The sequence below is a fragment of the Gobio gobio genome (assembly GCF_949357685.1).
Source record: "Gobio gobio genome assembly, chromosome: 3".
NCBI classification, from domain to species: domain Eukaryota; kingdom Metazoa; phylum Chordata; class Actinopteri; order Cypriniformes; family Gobionidae; genus Gobio; species Gobio gobio.
In genome coordinates this window covers 16006148-16023768 of record NC_137099.1, presented here as the reverse complement: position 1 = coordinate 16023768, position 17621 = coordinate 16006148, and the positions used below count along the sequence as shown (strand labels likewise).

The 17621-nt window shown below is 39.2% G+C and overlaps 1 protein-coding gene across 1 annotated transcript in view; it reads right to left on the bottom strand.

The window, feature by feature from the left end:
• Window positions 1-17621, bottom strand: part of tdrd7a (tudor domain containing 7 a) — a gene marked incomplete at both ends in the record, with an annotated part of 30602 nt that overhangs the window by 7429 nt on the left and 5552 nt on the right. The window contains 5 exons of the mRNA XM_079811395.1: window positions 2596-2707; window positions 10790-10976; window positions 11114-11377; window positions 13664-14094; window positions 15393-15571. Of these exons, the coding sequence (XP_079667521.1) occupies window positions 2596-2707; window positions 10790-10976; window positions 11114-11377; window positions 13664-14094; window positions 15393-15571 (1173 nt within the window). The remainder of the gene's footprint in view (window positions 1-2595; window positions 2708-10789; window positions 10977-11113; window positions 11378-13663; window positions 14095-15392; window positions 15572-17621) is intronic.

The window sequence follows — 17621 nt, the reverse complement described above, 5'->3', positions numbered from 1 at the left end:
AGGTCAGATCCTCGGAGATGTTCACACCCAGGTATTTGAAGCTGCTCACTCTCTCTACCGGTGTCCCGCTGATCATGAGAGGGGAGTATGACCGATGCTGTCTCTTCCTGAAGTCCACAATCAGTTCTTTGGTCTTGTTAACATTCAGAGAGAGACAGTTGTCCTGGCACCATGATGTCAGTTGCTCCACTTCGTCCAAGTATGCCGTCTCATTGTTGTTGGAGATGAGACCCAGGACAACAGTATCATCAGCAAACTTGATGATCGAGGTGGAGCTGTGTGTGGACAAACAGTCATGGGTGTAGAGAGAGTAGAGCAGGGGACTCAGCACACAGCCCTGTGGAGCTCCAACACTCAGGGTGATGGAGGTGGAGGTGAACTGGCCTACTCTCACCACCTGGGGTCTGCCAGTGAGGAAATCTTCAATCCAGAGGCAGAGAGAAGAATTCAGGCCTAGATCCAGGAGTTTGTGTGTTAGCTTAATGGGAACTATGGTGTTAAAGGCTGAGCTATAGTCAATAAATAGCAGCCTGACATAGTTCCCACTTTTGCTGTCGATGTGAGTGAGGCAGGAGTGAAGGACGTGAGAGATGGCATCTTCAGTCGATCTATTGGGACGATAGGCAAACTGAAGAGGGTCCAAAGTGTCAGGAATGGAGGAGCAAATATTGTTTTTAATGAGTCTCTCAAAGACCTTCATGACTAAAGATGTGAGAGCCACTGGACGATAGTCATTTAGGCAAGAGGGTTTACTGATCTTAGGTACAGGGATGATAGAGGATCGTTTGAAGGAGGTGGGGACAACAGATGTAGCAAGGGACTCGTTAAATATGGATGTAAAGAGCCCTGCGAGCTGATCAGCACAGGACCGCAGAACACGACCTGAAATACCATCCGGCCCAGCAGCTTTCCTGACATCCACACGTTTGAGTGCCCTCCGAACCTCGTCCTCCGAGACAGAGATCACGTGACCGTTGCTGCTCTGAGGGACTCTCTCTGACGCGTCACTCGCCGGAGTCGCGCTGCCGCGATTACCATCAAAGCGAGCGTAGAAAGAGTTTAACTCGTTCACCAGCAACGGATCAGCTCTCACCTCTGCAGAGGATTTAGTTCCAAAAGCACAGATGGTCCTCAGTCCCTGCCACATCCGCCAGGAGTCGTTGAGTTGGAAATGAGATTCCACTCGGTCTTTATAGCGGAGTTTTGCGGCTTTAACGGCGCGCCAGAGGGCGTAACATGAAGCTTTGTACTCCCTCATATCCCCCGTTTGGAGACCGGCATTGTACGCGATAGTGCGCGTGTTAACTGCAGTGCGGATTGAACTGTCCACCCACGGTTTCTGATTAGGGAAGGACGTTATAGTTATTGTTTGTGTGGCTTGCTCTGTCAGTGTGTTGATAAAGCAGAGCGCCACTTCTGTGAACTCGCTGACGTCTTCAGAACTCGCGCGGAACATGTCCCAGTCGACGTCATCAAGAGCTGCCTGTAGCGTGATCTCTGAATGGGATGACCAGCGTTTGACTTCCCTCCTCACCGGGGGCTCTTGAACGAGCCTTTGTTTATATTCCGGTGTGAGGAAAATGGCGGCATGGTCCGATTTGCCAAAAGCTGGCTGTGAACGAGCTTTGTAGGCGTTCTTAAACGGAGAGTAGCAATGATCCAGTGTGTTTGCTCCTCGTGTGGGACAGGAGACATGCTGGTGAAAGTTTGGCAATACTTTCTTTAGGTTAGCTTTGTTAAAATCACCCGCGACGATGAAAGCAGCGTCGGGGTGTTTGTTTATGAAGCCGCTGGTCACATCATGGAGGGCAGATAGAGCCAGCCCCGTGTCTGCCTGTGGTGGAATATAAACGGCAGTGGCGATGACCGAGGAAAACTCCCTCGGTAGGTAGAAAGGCCGGCACATGAGAGTTAAATGTTCCAAGTGAGGCGAGCAGGATCGCGAAAGAATGGAGATGTTCCTAGGATCGCACCATTTCTTGTTTATCATGAAACACACTCCACCGCCTTTAGATTTCCCGGTCTCGGCTGTTCTGTCCATCCGAAAAACAGAGAAGTTCTCGGACGGCGTCACGGCTGTATCCGGGACCGCTGGCGTGAGCCATGTTTCGGACAGACAATAGATGTTGCAGTCTCTCATGTCCCGTTGAAAACTTATCCTGGCTCTAAGATCGTCCATCTTATTCTCCAAGGATTGGACATTTGCGAGCAAAATGCTCGGGAGAGGAGGACTGAATGCTCTTTTTCTCAGTCTGTTGCGGATCCCAGCGCGTTTCCCGCGGTGTTTTTTGAATCTTCGCCGTCGACTCGAGTGGCCATTGTTCAACTCGGCGTCCCGGCGAATCTCAGATGGAAGATTGGAGAAAGTGTCCTGAAACAGGTCAGTGTAGCGGTAACCAATTTCCAGAAGTGTTTTGCTGTCGTAACAGATCAAAGCAGATGATCCGTTGGAAAAAATAGAGAGTAAAAGAGAGTAGAATAATAAATAAAAGCAAAGTCTTAGCGGAGCGACCTGAACGGCGACCGAGCACGGCGGCGCCATCTTAATCCGCCATCGGCGCCATCTTATACACAAAGGCCTCTGATAAATGCTACCTGCAAGTTGGCATGTGGTTGCCTGGAAGGGAAGAGTCAGGAATTGATCCCTCAGCTGGAATATCTTCCTTCTGCTGACCACCTCAAAGAACCCATGATCCATACAATACACCTACAGACAGGAAAGATGAAGTTGGCCATAAATCGGAAACAGACGTTTTTTGCTCCAAACACATAATGGCTGGTTTTTAGTTTGCAATAATTTCCCAAAGTGCAATTTGTGTGGAAAATTACGTAGTCGTTAACACAGGCAAGAGACGGGACAGGCTGAAGATGGAAAAAAGAAACCAGCAGATCCAATACTGTACCAGGCACACGCGGGTACCCGACGGGTGACCCGTGAATATTGCGGAAACGGGTGAAAAACATCCTGAGTCGGATACGGGTGAGGGGCGGACAAGGGAGAAACACGGGTCTAAACACAGGTTTAAAACAGTCACGTGAAAACTAATATGTATAAAAATATATGCATGTCTATTGTATAGATGTGTTCCTAAAAAATATATGGATATTTTTAGGAACACATCTACAAAAATATGCCTTGCCTGTATCAGACCTGCAAACTCCTCAGAGTAAAAAAGATGACAGTGTTGCGGGGGTGTGGCGTGCCCCCGGCTCGATTTTTTTGTGATTTTAATATGCAAATGACAAATTTCTGAGCGTGAAAGAGAATGACACATTTAATATTTTAAAAATGATTTTATTTACAACACGGAAACGCCTGGAACTCAAGGAGGTGTTGTGACGCATGACACAAATAAAAAATAAAAGACTGACAGTAGGGGGTGTACAAAACTGACGGTTCGGTACGTACCTCGGTTTTGAAATCACGGTTCGGTACGAGTTTGGTACAGCAGTTTTACAAAATTGCTTTTTATTTATTTTTATATTTAACAGTAACTTACTGAAGAAGAAAAAAAAGTGTCTGTCCTTGAATGAATTAAATTATATCTAAAAGTTTATTGAAGATATTTCTGTAAATTATATAGGGAGCCCTTACAATAATATTAAAGGTCCCGTTTTTCCTGTTTTTTTTAAGCTTTGATTGTGTTTACAGTGTGCAATATAACATGTGTTCATGTTTCACGTGTAAAAAAAACACAGTATTTTTCACACAATTTACTTATCTGTATACCGCTGTTTTCACTGTCCTCAAAACGGCTTGAAAGATTTCCCTGTTCTATGAAGTCCCTCCTTTAGAAATACATAACGAGTTCTGATTGTGCCAGCGGTTCCCGTGTTGTGATTCGTTGCCCGGAAAGGTCACCATAACGGGGAGATGAACGCGCTCAAACTACAGCCCCTGAAGGCCAAACAAAGGTGATTTGACTCCTGGATGAAAATAACAGCGTCTGGACGACATGGTGACAAACGCAACTGAACGCAACACTTCCTCTTCTCCACGTGGGAGAGCAACAAGACCACGCCCCCTTTTTTGCATATTCTTGTGGGCGGAAGTTAGTCAACAAACTGTTCTACTGACATCATTAAAGCAGGATGTACAGAGATGTAGTCCAAACCGGTCGTTCGCTGTAGGCTTTGAAAGGGAACTTCTGTTAAATAAAATATCTCGCTTGGCATTGAACTTTGAGCTTTATAATTTTACAGGCATTATATATGCTCTAACAGCAACATTACACACTAACTAAAGTTTGAAAAATGGGATCACGAAGAACAGGACCTTTAAAGGTTAACAACAGAGCCTAAACTATTAGCCTAAATTCAGTTGCTATTTATTTTTAGGTATAATAATCAACACTCATAAGGCAGTTTTTGCATTAACTTCTAAATCTAATTATAAAATAGTTTTTTCTCCACTTCGTTGTTGAAATATAATAATTTATACACAGTGTCAGTCATTTTCATGACAGGTTTATTTAACATGCATGAAATAATCAAGACATCCCTAACAGGTTAAGTGGAAAATAATGAATATATAGGCTAATATAGAGCATATATTTAGTGAAAGAGTTGATTTCTCTAGTGAATAAAATTCTGTGGATACTGAATGACTGCCTGAGGTAAATGTGATGCTAACGTTACATGACATTGTTTAGTTTACAAGCAGTTATATTGACGTCTTTCCGCCGTTGAAACACTGATTTAGCGATTACACCACATATATACATGACAGTAAGTTGTAATGTATCCTCAGCATACCTTCAGATGGTCATTCATGTTTATTCTTTAGTAAGAGATGATCGATCGCCTTCACAGATGATCGCGTTGCGCGGCCGCTTGAACTGTGATCAGTGATCAGTCACGCCACATAGAGCGTCAAAACGGCATTTATCGTTTGAATTTCATGATAAAACGGACTGAATACTTAAAGGTCCCATGGCATGGCATTTTTCTATTATTTTATAGTGTTTCCTGAGGTGTACTTATATTGTTAGTATGATTTTTACATCATAAAATGTCATAATTTAGAAATAAAAGGCATTTTTTCTATACTGCTGTTTGCCCTGTGGCTGAATGCCCTGTTTCAAGAGGCGTGTCTGCTGTGAGACTTCAGTAAAAACGCCCACTGTTGTGATTGGCTGACATCTTTGCATTTTAAATGAGCGGAGGGGGCGTGGTTTAATGAGGTCTACGACACACGAGCTGCTGCCAGAGAGACGGATGGACCGGAGTTCACTTCACATCAGTTCTGTCAGTCTCAGTTCAGTGAACTGTTATAGTTACAGCATATACTTCAGGTTATTAGTTCATTTCTAGTCGGAGGGGCTGTCACTCATGTCAGAAAGTTAGTAACTTTAGTCAATTATGGATCAGCGCTGACTCGAGACGCGAACCGTTTAGAACGATTCAGTCCGATTTGGTGAACTGATTCGGTTCACTAAAAAGAACCGATTCAAAAGAATGATTCGTTCGCGAACCGGACATCACGGAGACAGAGCTAACAAAGTTATTTATAGTAACTACTGAGTTGTGAGAGCTGTGCTGTCAGCGCGAGTTTATTGTGTTTGTATCTGAGAGTTCTGAATAAACACGAGTCCCAGTCACGCCGAGTCCGTCTTCATCATTATTCTACCAACTTTGTAACACATGCAATGTACCATTACAGCTGTCGAGATGAACAAGTTAGTAAGTGTTGATTAAGGCAGTATTTCTAGATATGTTCCAATTATATGAAAAGCGTCAGTGACGCGCATTGAGTACACAGCGCAAACAAAGACACAACAGCAGTAATCAAATGTAATCCAGTTTATTGTGGTGATAGCTGGCTAGCCTAGCCGGATACCCTCACGCTTACCCTCCTTCTGCTTAATCTGTGGCCGCGTATGGCGCCTCCGCTGTGGGCCAGATGCAGTACTGGGGGTCGGGGATGTTGAAGGCCACCGGCCAGTGCAGCCCGAGCTTCGGCATGTGTTAGGTTTATCTCTAAAGATGCTGCTGTACAGTCTAGTACAGACTACTCTGCTGATGTTGAGCAGAAACGACTGTATGCACATTTAAGAACAGATAGACGCGACGAGGACGTACAAAAACACTGACTCACAAGATAGAAAACACGAAAACACCGCTCTGTCTGGAGAGAGAGAAGCCGCTGCGTGTGCACGAATAATAAATAATTAGCTACACATAAGAAATCAATGATCACAGATCAGAAGGAACTGAAGAAAGACTTCTATTTTCATTTGTACATCCAAACACTGAGAAACTGCCAGCGTTCACTCGTTCACAAGTAACGTTAATGATCTCTCGCGCTTGCTTGGGCGTGCCAGATTCTCTGGGCGGAGGAAAGGGAGGAAACCATTCCTGCTTGGACGTCAAACCAGGAGACTTCAAGGTCCCCTTCTTCGCGATTCCATTGTTCAAACTTTAGTTAGTGTGTAATGTTGCTGTTAGAGCATAAATAATACCTGTAAAATTATAAAGCTCAAAGTTCAATGCCAAGCGAGATATTTTATTTAACAGAAGTTCCCTTTCAAAGCCTACAGCGAACGACTGGCTTGGACTACATCCTGGTACTTCCTTCTTTAATTACGTCAGTAGAGCAGTAGAACAGACTAACCTCCGCCCACAAAGAAACGCGAAAAAGGGGGCGCGGTCTTGTTGCTGTCCCACGTGGAGAAGCGGACGGTCGCGTGGAGAAAAGGAACTGTTGCGTTGAGTGTGTTTATCGCCTGTCATCGAGACGCTGTTATTTTCATCCAGGAGTCAAATCACCTTTGTTTGGCTTTCCCAGGGACGCTGTAGAGATTATTGAACGCATACATCTCTCCGTTAAGAGGCGTGACCTTTCCAACGTGCGCTAAGCTGCTGTCAAATTACAACACAGGAACCGCTTTCACGTGCGCTAAGCTGTGGTCGAATCACAGCACAGGAACCGCTGGCACAATCAGAACTCGTTACGTGTTTCTGAAGGAGGGACTTTATAGAACAAGGAAATCACCAGCCGTTTTTAGGACGGTGAGAACAGCGGTATACAGATAAGTAAATAGTGTGAAAAATACTGTGTTTTTTTACACGCGAAACATGAACACATGTTATATTGCACACTGTAAACACAATCAAAGCTTCAAAAAAAACACGAAGAACGGGACCTTTCAGGATTGGCTAGTCTGGCCTGTCATTTTCTCAAAGGCAGAGAAAGACAGCCAGAACTCGGTTTTACACCGATCAACATTTCTATCCACTTGGGGACAATATTCAGGCTAGGGGAACTCATATTAATGTTGAAAAACCTCATAAAATGAAAATTTCATGCCATGGGACCTTTAATATGTTAGTGTGGGAACTCGGATTGAAGTGTGTTCTGCGCTTAAAACAAGCCGACTGTGAGCTGTTAGAGATTGCACTCGGAAACCGTTCGGCAACGTTACACGCGTGCACCTGCGGGCACAGGCGGGTGCGGATTTACAAAATCGGACCCGTGCAGGACTCTGGCAGGTGGCAGCAAGTCACTGTTAATGAGTCATTGAGATTCAACCGATTAAATCAAACGGCTGAGGAACAAATCATTTGACCATCTTAATTAGGGATGGACCGAAACCAGATTTTTGGGGTTCGGCCAAATACCGAATCCACTGGTTAAGATTCTGCCGAATCCGAAAACAGTAAACCTCCACAGCAGTGTATTTTTCATTTGATTTTATTTCAACGGTAAAAAAAAGGAAAGAATAGGCAACATTATGCCAGGATGACTGTCCTTCCTTTGCCATACCTGACGTTTGCTGCATTTTGGCTGCTGTCTGTAGATTCCTTCATGCACAACTCGTATTCTTTCAGATGTTTCATACGCAAATGTTTAGGGTCCTTGCCACCGCGACACAAATTGGCATTGCAAATTGAACATGTAGCTCGACTTGAATCGCCTTCTTTTGACTGAAAGTACTGCCAAACAACACTTTTTCTGCTCACAAGTTCCATTTTCACTTTCTCACAGCCTACTGCATTCAAACGGTCCACCTATTAAACACCTTCCCATAATCAACGGCGGCGTCATTACGTCGACCAGCATAGCGTGCGTAGTGCAAGCCTAGGGTTCTATTCGGTGGAAAAAAATTTGAAGGTTCGGCAGAAACCAAACCCCGTCAAAAAGCCCAATATTCGGCCGAATCCGAAACTGAATCCTGGATACGGTGCATCCCTAATCTTAATGAGCTTGCCTGCACTCATGAATGCTCGATCCTCATTCGCCTGACGCCTGATGTTTGGATTTCTTGTGATTTCTCATTTGTGGTCATGATATTATGATAACTCGGTTTCATTTATACATTTTTATAAAAAAAATTACTCCATTTTGTAATTACAAACATTGCGAGGTAGACAACGACATTATGTGATCAAATACAATCAACTTATTAACACGCCCAGCAGCGCCACCCAGAGGATTTAGTTATAACTGCAAGTTTTAGTGGGATTTGTCATGGATTCACTGCACTTATGACCAGCAAAGCAACGCATTAAAATTCTAATAGTATTTTTATTTTCCAAATATTAATTACAGATCAAATATTCGACTATTCGTGCAAACCCCTACTCTCTGGGTGTGAGGGACACACTCAATAATGTCAGATCGCACATCGTTAAAACAACAATTACGATATTAATCGCAGACGATATATATATCACACCCCTAGTAACGTTACCCAAAGAAACCACTGCTGTTCCATAAGCGCCACCTACAGTAAGAGAGTTCATTTAAATTCATTTAATTTTGTTTGGATCATGATCAAAATAGTGGTTGCCTCTAAATTCAAATGGCAATAGATTTTTTTATTTTGTTTGAGGCCAGTTTGCCTGTTATAGAGCAAATAAAGTACAAATAAATTTGCTTTAAAAAAAAAAAAAAAAAAAAATATTTATATATATATATATATATATATATATATATATATATATATATATATATATATATATATATATATATATATATATATATATATATATATATATATATATATATATATATATATATATATATATATATATATATATATATATTTATATATAGATATAGATAGATAGATAGATAGATAGATAGATAGATAGATAGATAGATAGATAGATAGATAGATAGATAGATAGATAGATAGATAGATAGATAGATAGATAGATAGATAGATAGGAATAGGTCATGAAAAAACAATAACGATGCATCCAGTGTTTCCCACACATAGACAAATTCGTGGCGGTGCGCCACAGAATCAACACCGGCCGCCACATATTGCGTGTCGTTATTCTTTTTTTTTACCCTATTTAAAACACGCAGCATTTTCATTCAGCTGAACTTTCTTTCACTGCTCTCCGTCCGTCTCTCTGTCACTCACGCGCGTCTCTCACTCTCAAACGCCAAACCTGCTTTTGTTATGAAGCAAAGTCTAAGCTTTTACATTTTTTTAAAGTTTTAATACGGAATTCAAACAATAAATAGCGTTTTGCCGCTAATGTGTCATAACAGTTAAAGCCAGAGGCGACATGCTCTCATCTCCCGGCGGCGCACGCAGTCACGTGGTTCACGGAGCGCTCAATACTTCTAGCGCTGTGTCAATACATTTGAATGGATAGACGACAGTTTCACTTTACAGGTGTTTGCAGCAAGTTTTGGTAAACAGTACAGCATAGTGTGCATTGCTTATTACGTCAACCACATTTACAGTATCATTTTATTATGGAGAGTGATGGAGATGCAACATCTTAACATTAATGTTAATGTTTTTCTTGTATTTAGCCCTCAGGTATTCCTCACTTATTGGTTACACTTGTACTCATTGGTGGTCAAATGTGACCATACACCTTAACTATTTTTCAATTAAATAAATGTTCTATATTTGGGTTTAATAATATTTATTGAATATTTTGAGGAGATCTTTTGGTACTAAATAGGCCTATTATTTGTGCAATAATTATGGTCCATTAATGACCATTTAATGAATTAAATAAAAATAAATACTTCTAATATATTTTCTCTTATTTATATTACAATTAGTGTACTAATTAATGTTAAAATTGAGAAATCCTATGCAAATTAGAGTCATTATGTGTCTGGAAAAATAATTAATTTCATTTGTAATGCCATGGTTTACCCACTATAGGTGCCTATATGGCTCTTTAATCAATATACATGTATCTAGTCTAGTTGCTCAAAAAAAGTATTGAAGATCATAACTGCTTACTTATTTTTAGGTTTTGCATTTGAATACATTTAGACATGATCAAACACTAGATTTCTTTAAATGTGAAATTTTAAAACATTAATAACTTGCATCCTAATATTTTTAATGATACTTATACAAGCACACACAAGTGAATATTAATGAATGTGAGCAAATATCATTTAAAATAGTTTGAAATAGTGCTAAAAAGGCAGACTTATTTGTCCTTATATGTACAGTAGGCTATATACATATGAATTGATACTGAATCAAGATCGAAATAAATCGATATTTGTGCCAATCACCAACCCCAAATACCCCGCCCGCCCGCCCACCACCACAAATTGGTTTCTAATCTGTGGGAAACACTGGCATCACTAGATGAAGTGTAGTAAGCGGTAAAACTATTTGAGCTACAAAATGTATTTATGATTATGCTAATAAATTAAAATAATATGATAAAAAATACCAGTTTTTAATATCAAGCAGCATAACAGATAATTTTTGAACAGCTAAAATAACTGGAAGTAGATAATGTGGCCATATCTGCTCTTAAGTTATAAAAAAGTGGATACAGAAGTTTCTGGTACCTTCACATTGTCCTCTGTGACCTGGCGAACCTGAGCTCTTAGTATTGCATCTTCCGCCATAGCAACTGCCACCAGTTGTCCGATTTTTGGGGAGAGAAGACGAAGTCCAGCTCCAACTGTATTATAGAATTGAAGCATAGCCTCCTCCATCACTTCCAGAGCTTTAGAGTAGCCTTCCCCCACAAACCTGAAAAATAGGATGCCATCATGAATCCACAACCAAAAATAATGCAAATAATAAAACTAGTGATTCATCTTATTAATAGTAAAATCGAATAGTAAAAATCATATCCAATAGTAAAATGTAGTTTTTTTGGCCGTTACCGGAGAACAACGTTGTTGGTGCTGCTGACCGCCATCACCAAAACAGACAGATACTCTACCGCTGGGATAATCAGAGGTGGCACAAGTGGATTGCTGTCACAGAGCATAACCAGTGGGGGTGGGCGAGGACGGGGCTCTGTCTGCACCTGGCATGGTAGTGCGTACAGTATGGCTCTCTTTCGATTGTCCGGCATGGGGTACTCTACCATACAAGCATCTGCCAACAAAGACAGATCCTGCAACGCGTACTGTGGAAACTCACACCTGTGAAACAAGAAGAATATTCTTTAAATATCACAGTCACTGGAAATAAAAAAATTTCACTGTGCTACTCTCTTATACATAATACAAATGTATCAACAACTAAAAAGTACAAAAGCATGTCTGTCACAGTGTATGAATGTATCTTGTGCATTCACTAATCGTAGGGGTGTAACAATATTCAAACTGAACCAAAAAAACACGACACACCACCCACGGTACGAACCGCGATACTCATGTCGAACCAAACACGCCCCGCCCCTGCTGCCCCGGCCAAGCTCTCACTTCACCTTATGCCACAAAATGATTTTTTTCTTCCATGACATTTGATTAAATAGTAATTAGTACACTTTTAACAACTATTAAGAGCTGTATTTTACTAAATATTATTATAATAATATTATTTACTAATTTTACACTAACTTTTGTCTTCCAAGTGCCTGTCACGGGACTTGGGTGATCGCTCAAGCTTCATGGTGGAAGGACAAAGAAAGCCAGTTTCCCTATTTAGCCAGGTAGGCTAAATGCTACCTTGGAGACCCAGCAACATCGTCATTTTCGTAGCTTGTTACGAAATAAAAAAAAATTCTCTTCACCTCAGAAAACCTCTTTCATGTCCTGTCAGCCGTTATCCTGTGCTCGTAGCGCACACTCTAATTACACGCACAAATGCGGCGGCGCGCACTGTATATCACTTCATATATAAAGCGCAAGAGAAACTACGAGCATGCAACATTACGTTGTCAATTAGTAAGTCATGAAATAAAAGTAAAGTACCAATAAATCACATAACTGGTTAGACATGTTAGCTGGGAAGGCATGCAGGTATGATGTTCATTCTGTTCATCAGGAGCAGTTTTCAGGTTTCATTAACAGTTCATGTTAGTATTGTGTATTCACCATGGTAACTATTGTTTCCATAACCACAAAATGCCACTTTATTGGCACCATTTTATTTTGTTTATTTTTAAATTAGTGTGGTGGCTATTTTATAGTATTAACAAAAACTGCTATTTAATATCTTTAACTTATAGGCCTATTTATTCATCAGTATTAGTCATATTCATACAATTTATGTGTTGAAGTAGGCTACAGTGGGACATTACTTCTGTGTGCGTAATCAGTTTTTATTAAATAAATGTGCTTTTTTTTAACATTATGGTAAATGGTAAAATGAGTAGATTATTTCTGACTAGTCTACAGTGGAGGTATTTATCTCATTTTAGTTTACCCGGGTATGCTAACTGCTCTAAAGAAAACGTGAAGCCAATGTATAAAGTTAATAAAGATAAAGTTAATAAGTTAAATTATTGTTGTTGTTGTTATTATTAAGTTAAAAGTGAATCTGGTGTTATTATTGCTGGAGCCCTGCCATGAACCCTGCCTCCACAGCAAACAGAACCGAACCGAGGCTCTAAAACCGTGATATGAACCGAACCGTGGCATAGGTGTATCGTTACACCCCTGATAAGTACAGTACATTTATTCAGCAATAAAGCATGAAATCATTGATCAAAAGAGATCGTAAAGACATTTGTTACAAAAGATTTCTATTTTAAATAAATTCTGTTCTTTTCTACTTAAAGAATCCAGGCAAAAAATGTATTACGGTTTCCACAAAAATATTAGGCAGAAATATCACTTGTGCAGCAAATCAGCATATTAGAATGATATTTGAAGGATCATGTGACAATGAAGACTGGAATAATGATGCTGAAAATTCTGCTTTGCCATCACAGGAATAAATAAAACTTATTAAAATAGAAACTTTAAGTTATTATAAATTTATATTTCACAGCATTACTCTTTTTACTGTATTTTAGCTCAATTAAATGCAACCTTGGTGAGCATAAGATACTTTTAAAAAAAAAAAACCTAACCAACCCAAGTTTTGAATGGTAGTGTATACTACATTTTCTACACACTAATAATTTCAGTATTATTTAGTATTATTGTTATTTGGCCAAGGTTGAATGTTCAGTTATATTTCTGCATATTTTGAAATACTGTTGCAGTTAAGAATAGCATGCTAATAAACCACTCATACTATTTAGCAGTATGCAATTTTTTTGTCATCTCTATATTGATTTATTTTTGTTTGGATAGCCAAAAATGACCCTGTTTTTACAAAATGTAAACAATGTAAATTATAGTATTTTAATGATAAATGGACTTTACTTACTGAATACGGTTCTGTGATCAGTTAGCATACTTCGGATTGAAATTGCATACTAAAAAAAGTATGCACCTAACAAAATATGTATAGTTGTATACTGCATAGCATCCTACCCAAACGCCTCTTGGAAAAGTTGTGGAAGTGCATGAGCCCACAGGCCGTGGCTGTATTTACTGAGCAGCTGCCGCAGCTTCTGCTTGATCTCTGGAGTCAGAGGCTGGTGAGAGGGTGGAGTGGAGGGAGGGGTGATGATCGAGTTGGTGTGAGCTTTGGGTGTTTCAGTGAGAGTCAAATCCAGCATAGTGGAGTTGGGTGATGTTGGGCTCAAGGGTGCTGGGGATTTCTTGGTTGAAGGAGGAATGTTAATGGCAAGTGTTCTGAGGATGCGGGTAGTTTGCTGGGCAGGTGTTGGCGGTTTCCTAGGCGTTGTGTTAGGAGACCGTTTGCATGGAGATACAGCAGGCACAGTGCTTGGTTTTGGGGCAGGGTCCAAGAAAGGGTACACCAGGCGGTCCACTATGTTATTGCTGCCTGGCTTTTCAACCTAAAGGACAGCAGAGAGATGATCATTTATCATGTAACAGTCACCAACTTCAGTAAAGTTCAGTAAGTGATTTCTGAAAACACTGTTGATATTTGAAATCAACCCAAACAAACTTTAAGACTAATATATATATATATATATATATATATATATATATATATATATATATATATATATATATATATATATATATATATATATATATATATATATATATATATATATATATATATATATATATATATATATATATATATATATATATATATATATATATATATATATATATATATATATATATATATATATAGTCTTAATTTTAGTTAACATTTTAATTTTACACTTCAGTTGGAAAACAAAACTTTCAACATAAATCCATTACTTTTTAATTCATTTTACAAATAAAAAGCAGCTTGAAATCACTCCCAACCACTAGAATATGGAAATAACTCACTGTACTTTCTGATAATACTGCAAAAAATAAGGTTTTTTTTGTGTCTTGTTTTCCAGTGCAGTTGTCCAAAGACTTTTAAAATCAAGACACATTTACATGAGATGTAAAATGACATAAAATATAGACCTGGTTTCACAGACATGGCTTAGATTAAGCCAGGATTAGGCCGTAGTTTAATAAGGACAATTAAGTAGCTTTTTTAAACCAACCTTAAAAAAAACAATACTGGGGTGCATGAGTGCATTGAGCCAAAACAAGTTTTCAGGTAAAATAGCTCAAACATGCATTTGAAATTGACATGAAAATGATCAAAATGAGTTTATGATTAAAATAAGTTCAACTCAAAGGGAAGTTTTCATAAAACTCATTGACCGATATTTGTTCTTGTTTTAATCAAACTTAAATTTAAATTTAAGTTAAATTTCAAGACTATATTTTACATTTGCACCTCAAGTAAATGTATCAAAGATCTGTATTGGAAAACCAGACAAAAATACTGATGACATTAATTTTCTTGCAGTGCATGTATCATTTAATGCCATGACTTTATGAATTTAAGACTTTCTGCTCTAGATTTACAACCTTTTTAAGGCCTTAATTTGTGAATTAAGACTTTTAAGACCTGTTTAAGACCCACAGAAACCTTGTGCCAAGGCAACATTTCTCATTTTTGTTTAGTTTGAGTTTTTCCATCTAATAGTATTTTCATTTCAGCTCAATTTCAATTAACAAAAACATTTTAATAGTTTTAGTTTACAATAAGTTCTTGATCAGGGTTATTATCATATAGATTAATGGGTTATTTTAATAGTCAGCATGTTTTTTTGTATTTCAGTTCTCTCACAGTGCAGATGTGCGTCCACGTCTCCACTTCTTTGTGCATGTGGAGCTCTTCCTGGAACATATCCTTATAGAGCTGAGGGATTTTGGACAGCCAGACTCCACTGGAGTATTTCTGCAAGAGCCGTTTGATCCGACCCTGAACCGCCTGAACATCAGCACGGTTTACAGGCTTTTGCTGAGCTGAAGAATGCAACACAGAAACAAGCATCACACTCAAACTGATTGAATACTAGGGCTGTCACTTTTTATTAAAAATGTCACGTGAAATATCCGTAATCGAACTATAAATAAACGATCCGGTTTTTAAAGTGCCATGCAGAGTCGGGTAGGACAAGGGAGAACACGGGTCTAAACACAGGTTTTAAACAGTCACATGCAAATGAATATAAAAAATATATGCATGTATATTGTAGATGTACAAAATCATCTACAATACATATGCCTTGCCTGTATTTCAAGATGATAAAATAATTTCAAATCCATATTAGTTTATTTGTGCCCGCGCAGCGCGCGCGGCCCCTCCCAGAAGAAATCACAACCGCGAAGAAATCGATCTGCCTGCACTCGTCGAGATGGATCCTGAGGAGTTGAAGAAAAGATAGCCGCAAATGTGGAAGTTCATCGCTGAGGAAGCATGCAGATAACTGTGGTAACAAACCAAGCACACGCAGTTCTATCAAACAGTATTTTTTTTATGTTTCCTGAGTTTGGTCTCTTAATAACACTGTCTTAGTACATTAAGCCACGTTAAGCGTTTTCTTATAGCCTTAATGGTTTTCTATGGGAGAAAAACGCTTAATGTGTAATTAAACGCGTTGCGTTCATATTCTGGGCTCATCTGATTTTTTGTACATAGTATACATTATTAGTATTATGTTTACTGAGTTTGGTCTCTTAATAACAGTGTCTTAGTACATTAAATCACGTTTTCTTTTGCGGGGGGCGGGGCGCTCGTAGATATTCGAATATATTCGAATACATTGTTTGATATTTGATATCCGTTCGAATTAGATTTTTCTCAAAAATGACAGCCCTATTGAATACATCAAAAAGAGATTATAAAACTAAGTTAGCAAATCCTGAAAATACTCTTGCTGCAGTGATGACATTTTTGTAGGCCAACCCAGAAGATACCTTTACCCTTGATCCCTAGACAAAAAGCCAACAGGATTTTCCCATTGGTGTTTGAATTATTGCAGAAAAATTGCTTTCAGGTACAGCTATATAGTTATGAAACAGCTTTAACAAACATTTCTAGGGCAATTTCTAGGAGTGTGACGAGACGCCTCACGAGACGAGACACGAGATTGGGTTCACGAGAACAAGACAAGATTTTTTACATAGTATTTATAAGAAATCCTCACTGATGAAATAATCAAATTATCACAGAAATACTGGGATAAAAGTTTATATTTTGGATATAAACACTGATGTCTACAGAAGCAATCAAAACGCAAATCAAAGAGCAAATCGCCTTTTGAAAGTAACTTGGTGCTTCAAATAACGATTGCATCGATTACATTGTTACACCAGTAGGTGGCGACAAGTGACTTGCATGTTTTCTGATTGAATCAGTCTGAACAAAAGATTAGTTCAGAAGTGCTGAACAATAGAGTGCCGAAGTTATGACGTCACTTTGTAAGCCAAAACGCGGGAGTTAGCATTTTAGCACTTCCGGTTCCCTCGCCATAAAGTCTATGGGTTTTTGCTAAATCGCCTGAAATAAGGTCTGTGGTTAACAAAGCCTCTAAATATTTTCACGTTTTGATCTATGACATAAAACTCATTAGTTAAAACCTGCTTGTGATTTTTTAAAACTTTATTGTGTCTTAAAAACGGTGGTTGCTAACAAGTTGCTAAAAGGGACTACATCCTTTGACGGGGACTTTAGACGTCATCGTGACAAACAGGAAATCTCTCACTAGCCCGCGTTTCAGCATCACTTATGAAGAACTTATGTGGCGTGAATAAATCGATGCTTGAACATTTGAGTTTACTCGCTTCATTCGCGTGGGACATTCACTGCACAACAGACGTGAATTCGCGTCATAGGAGGGAGGGGCTTCTGCCAGCGGCTCGTCTCGTTGAGAAATGTCTGACATGGGCTGTGTTTACACGTCTTTTTTTGTTAAAATCTACTGTTAATGTGTGACAAAACGTAGTTTTAAGACTTTTTCCAGACGATAATGTAGTTGTTTAAAGCTCAAATCTGTGGTTTATTTATAAGAGT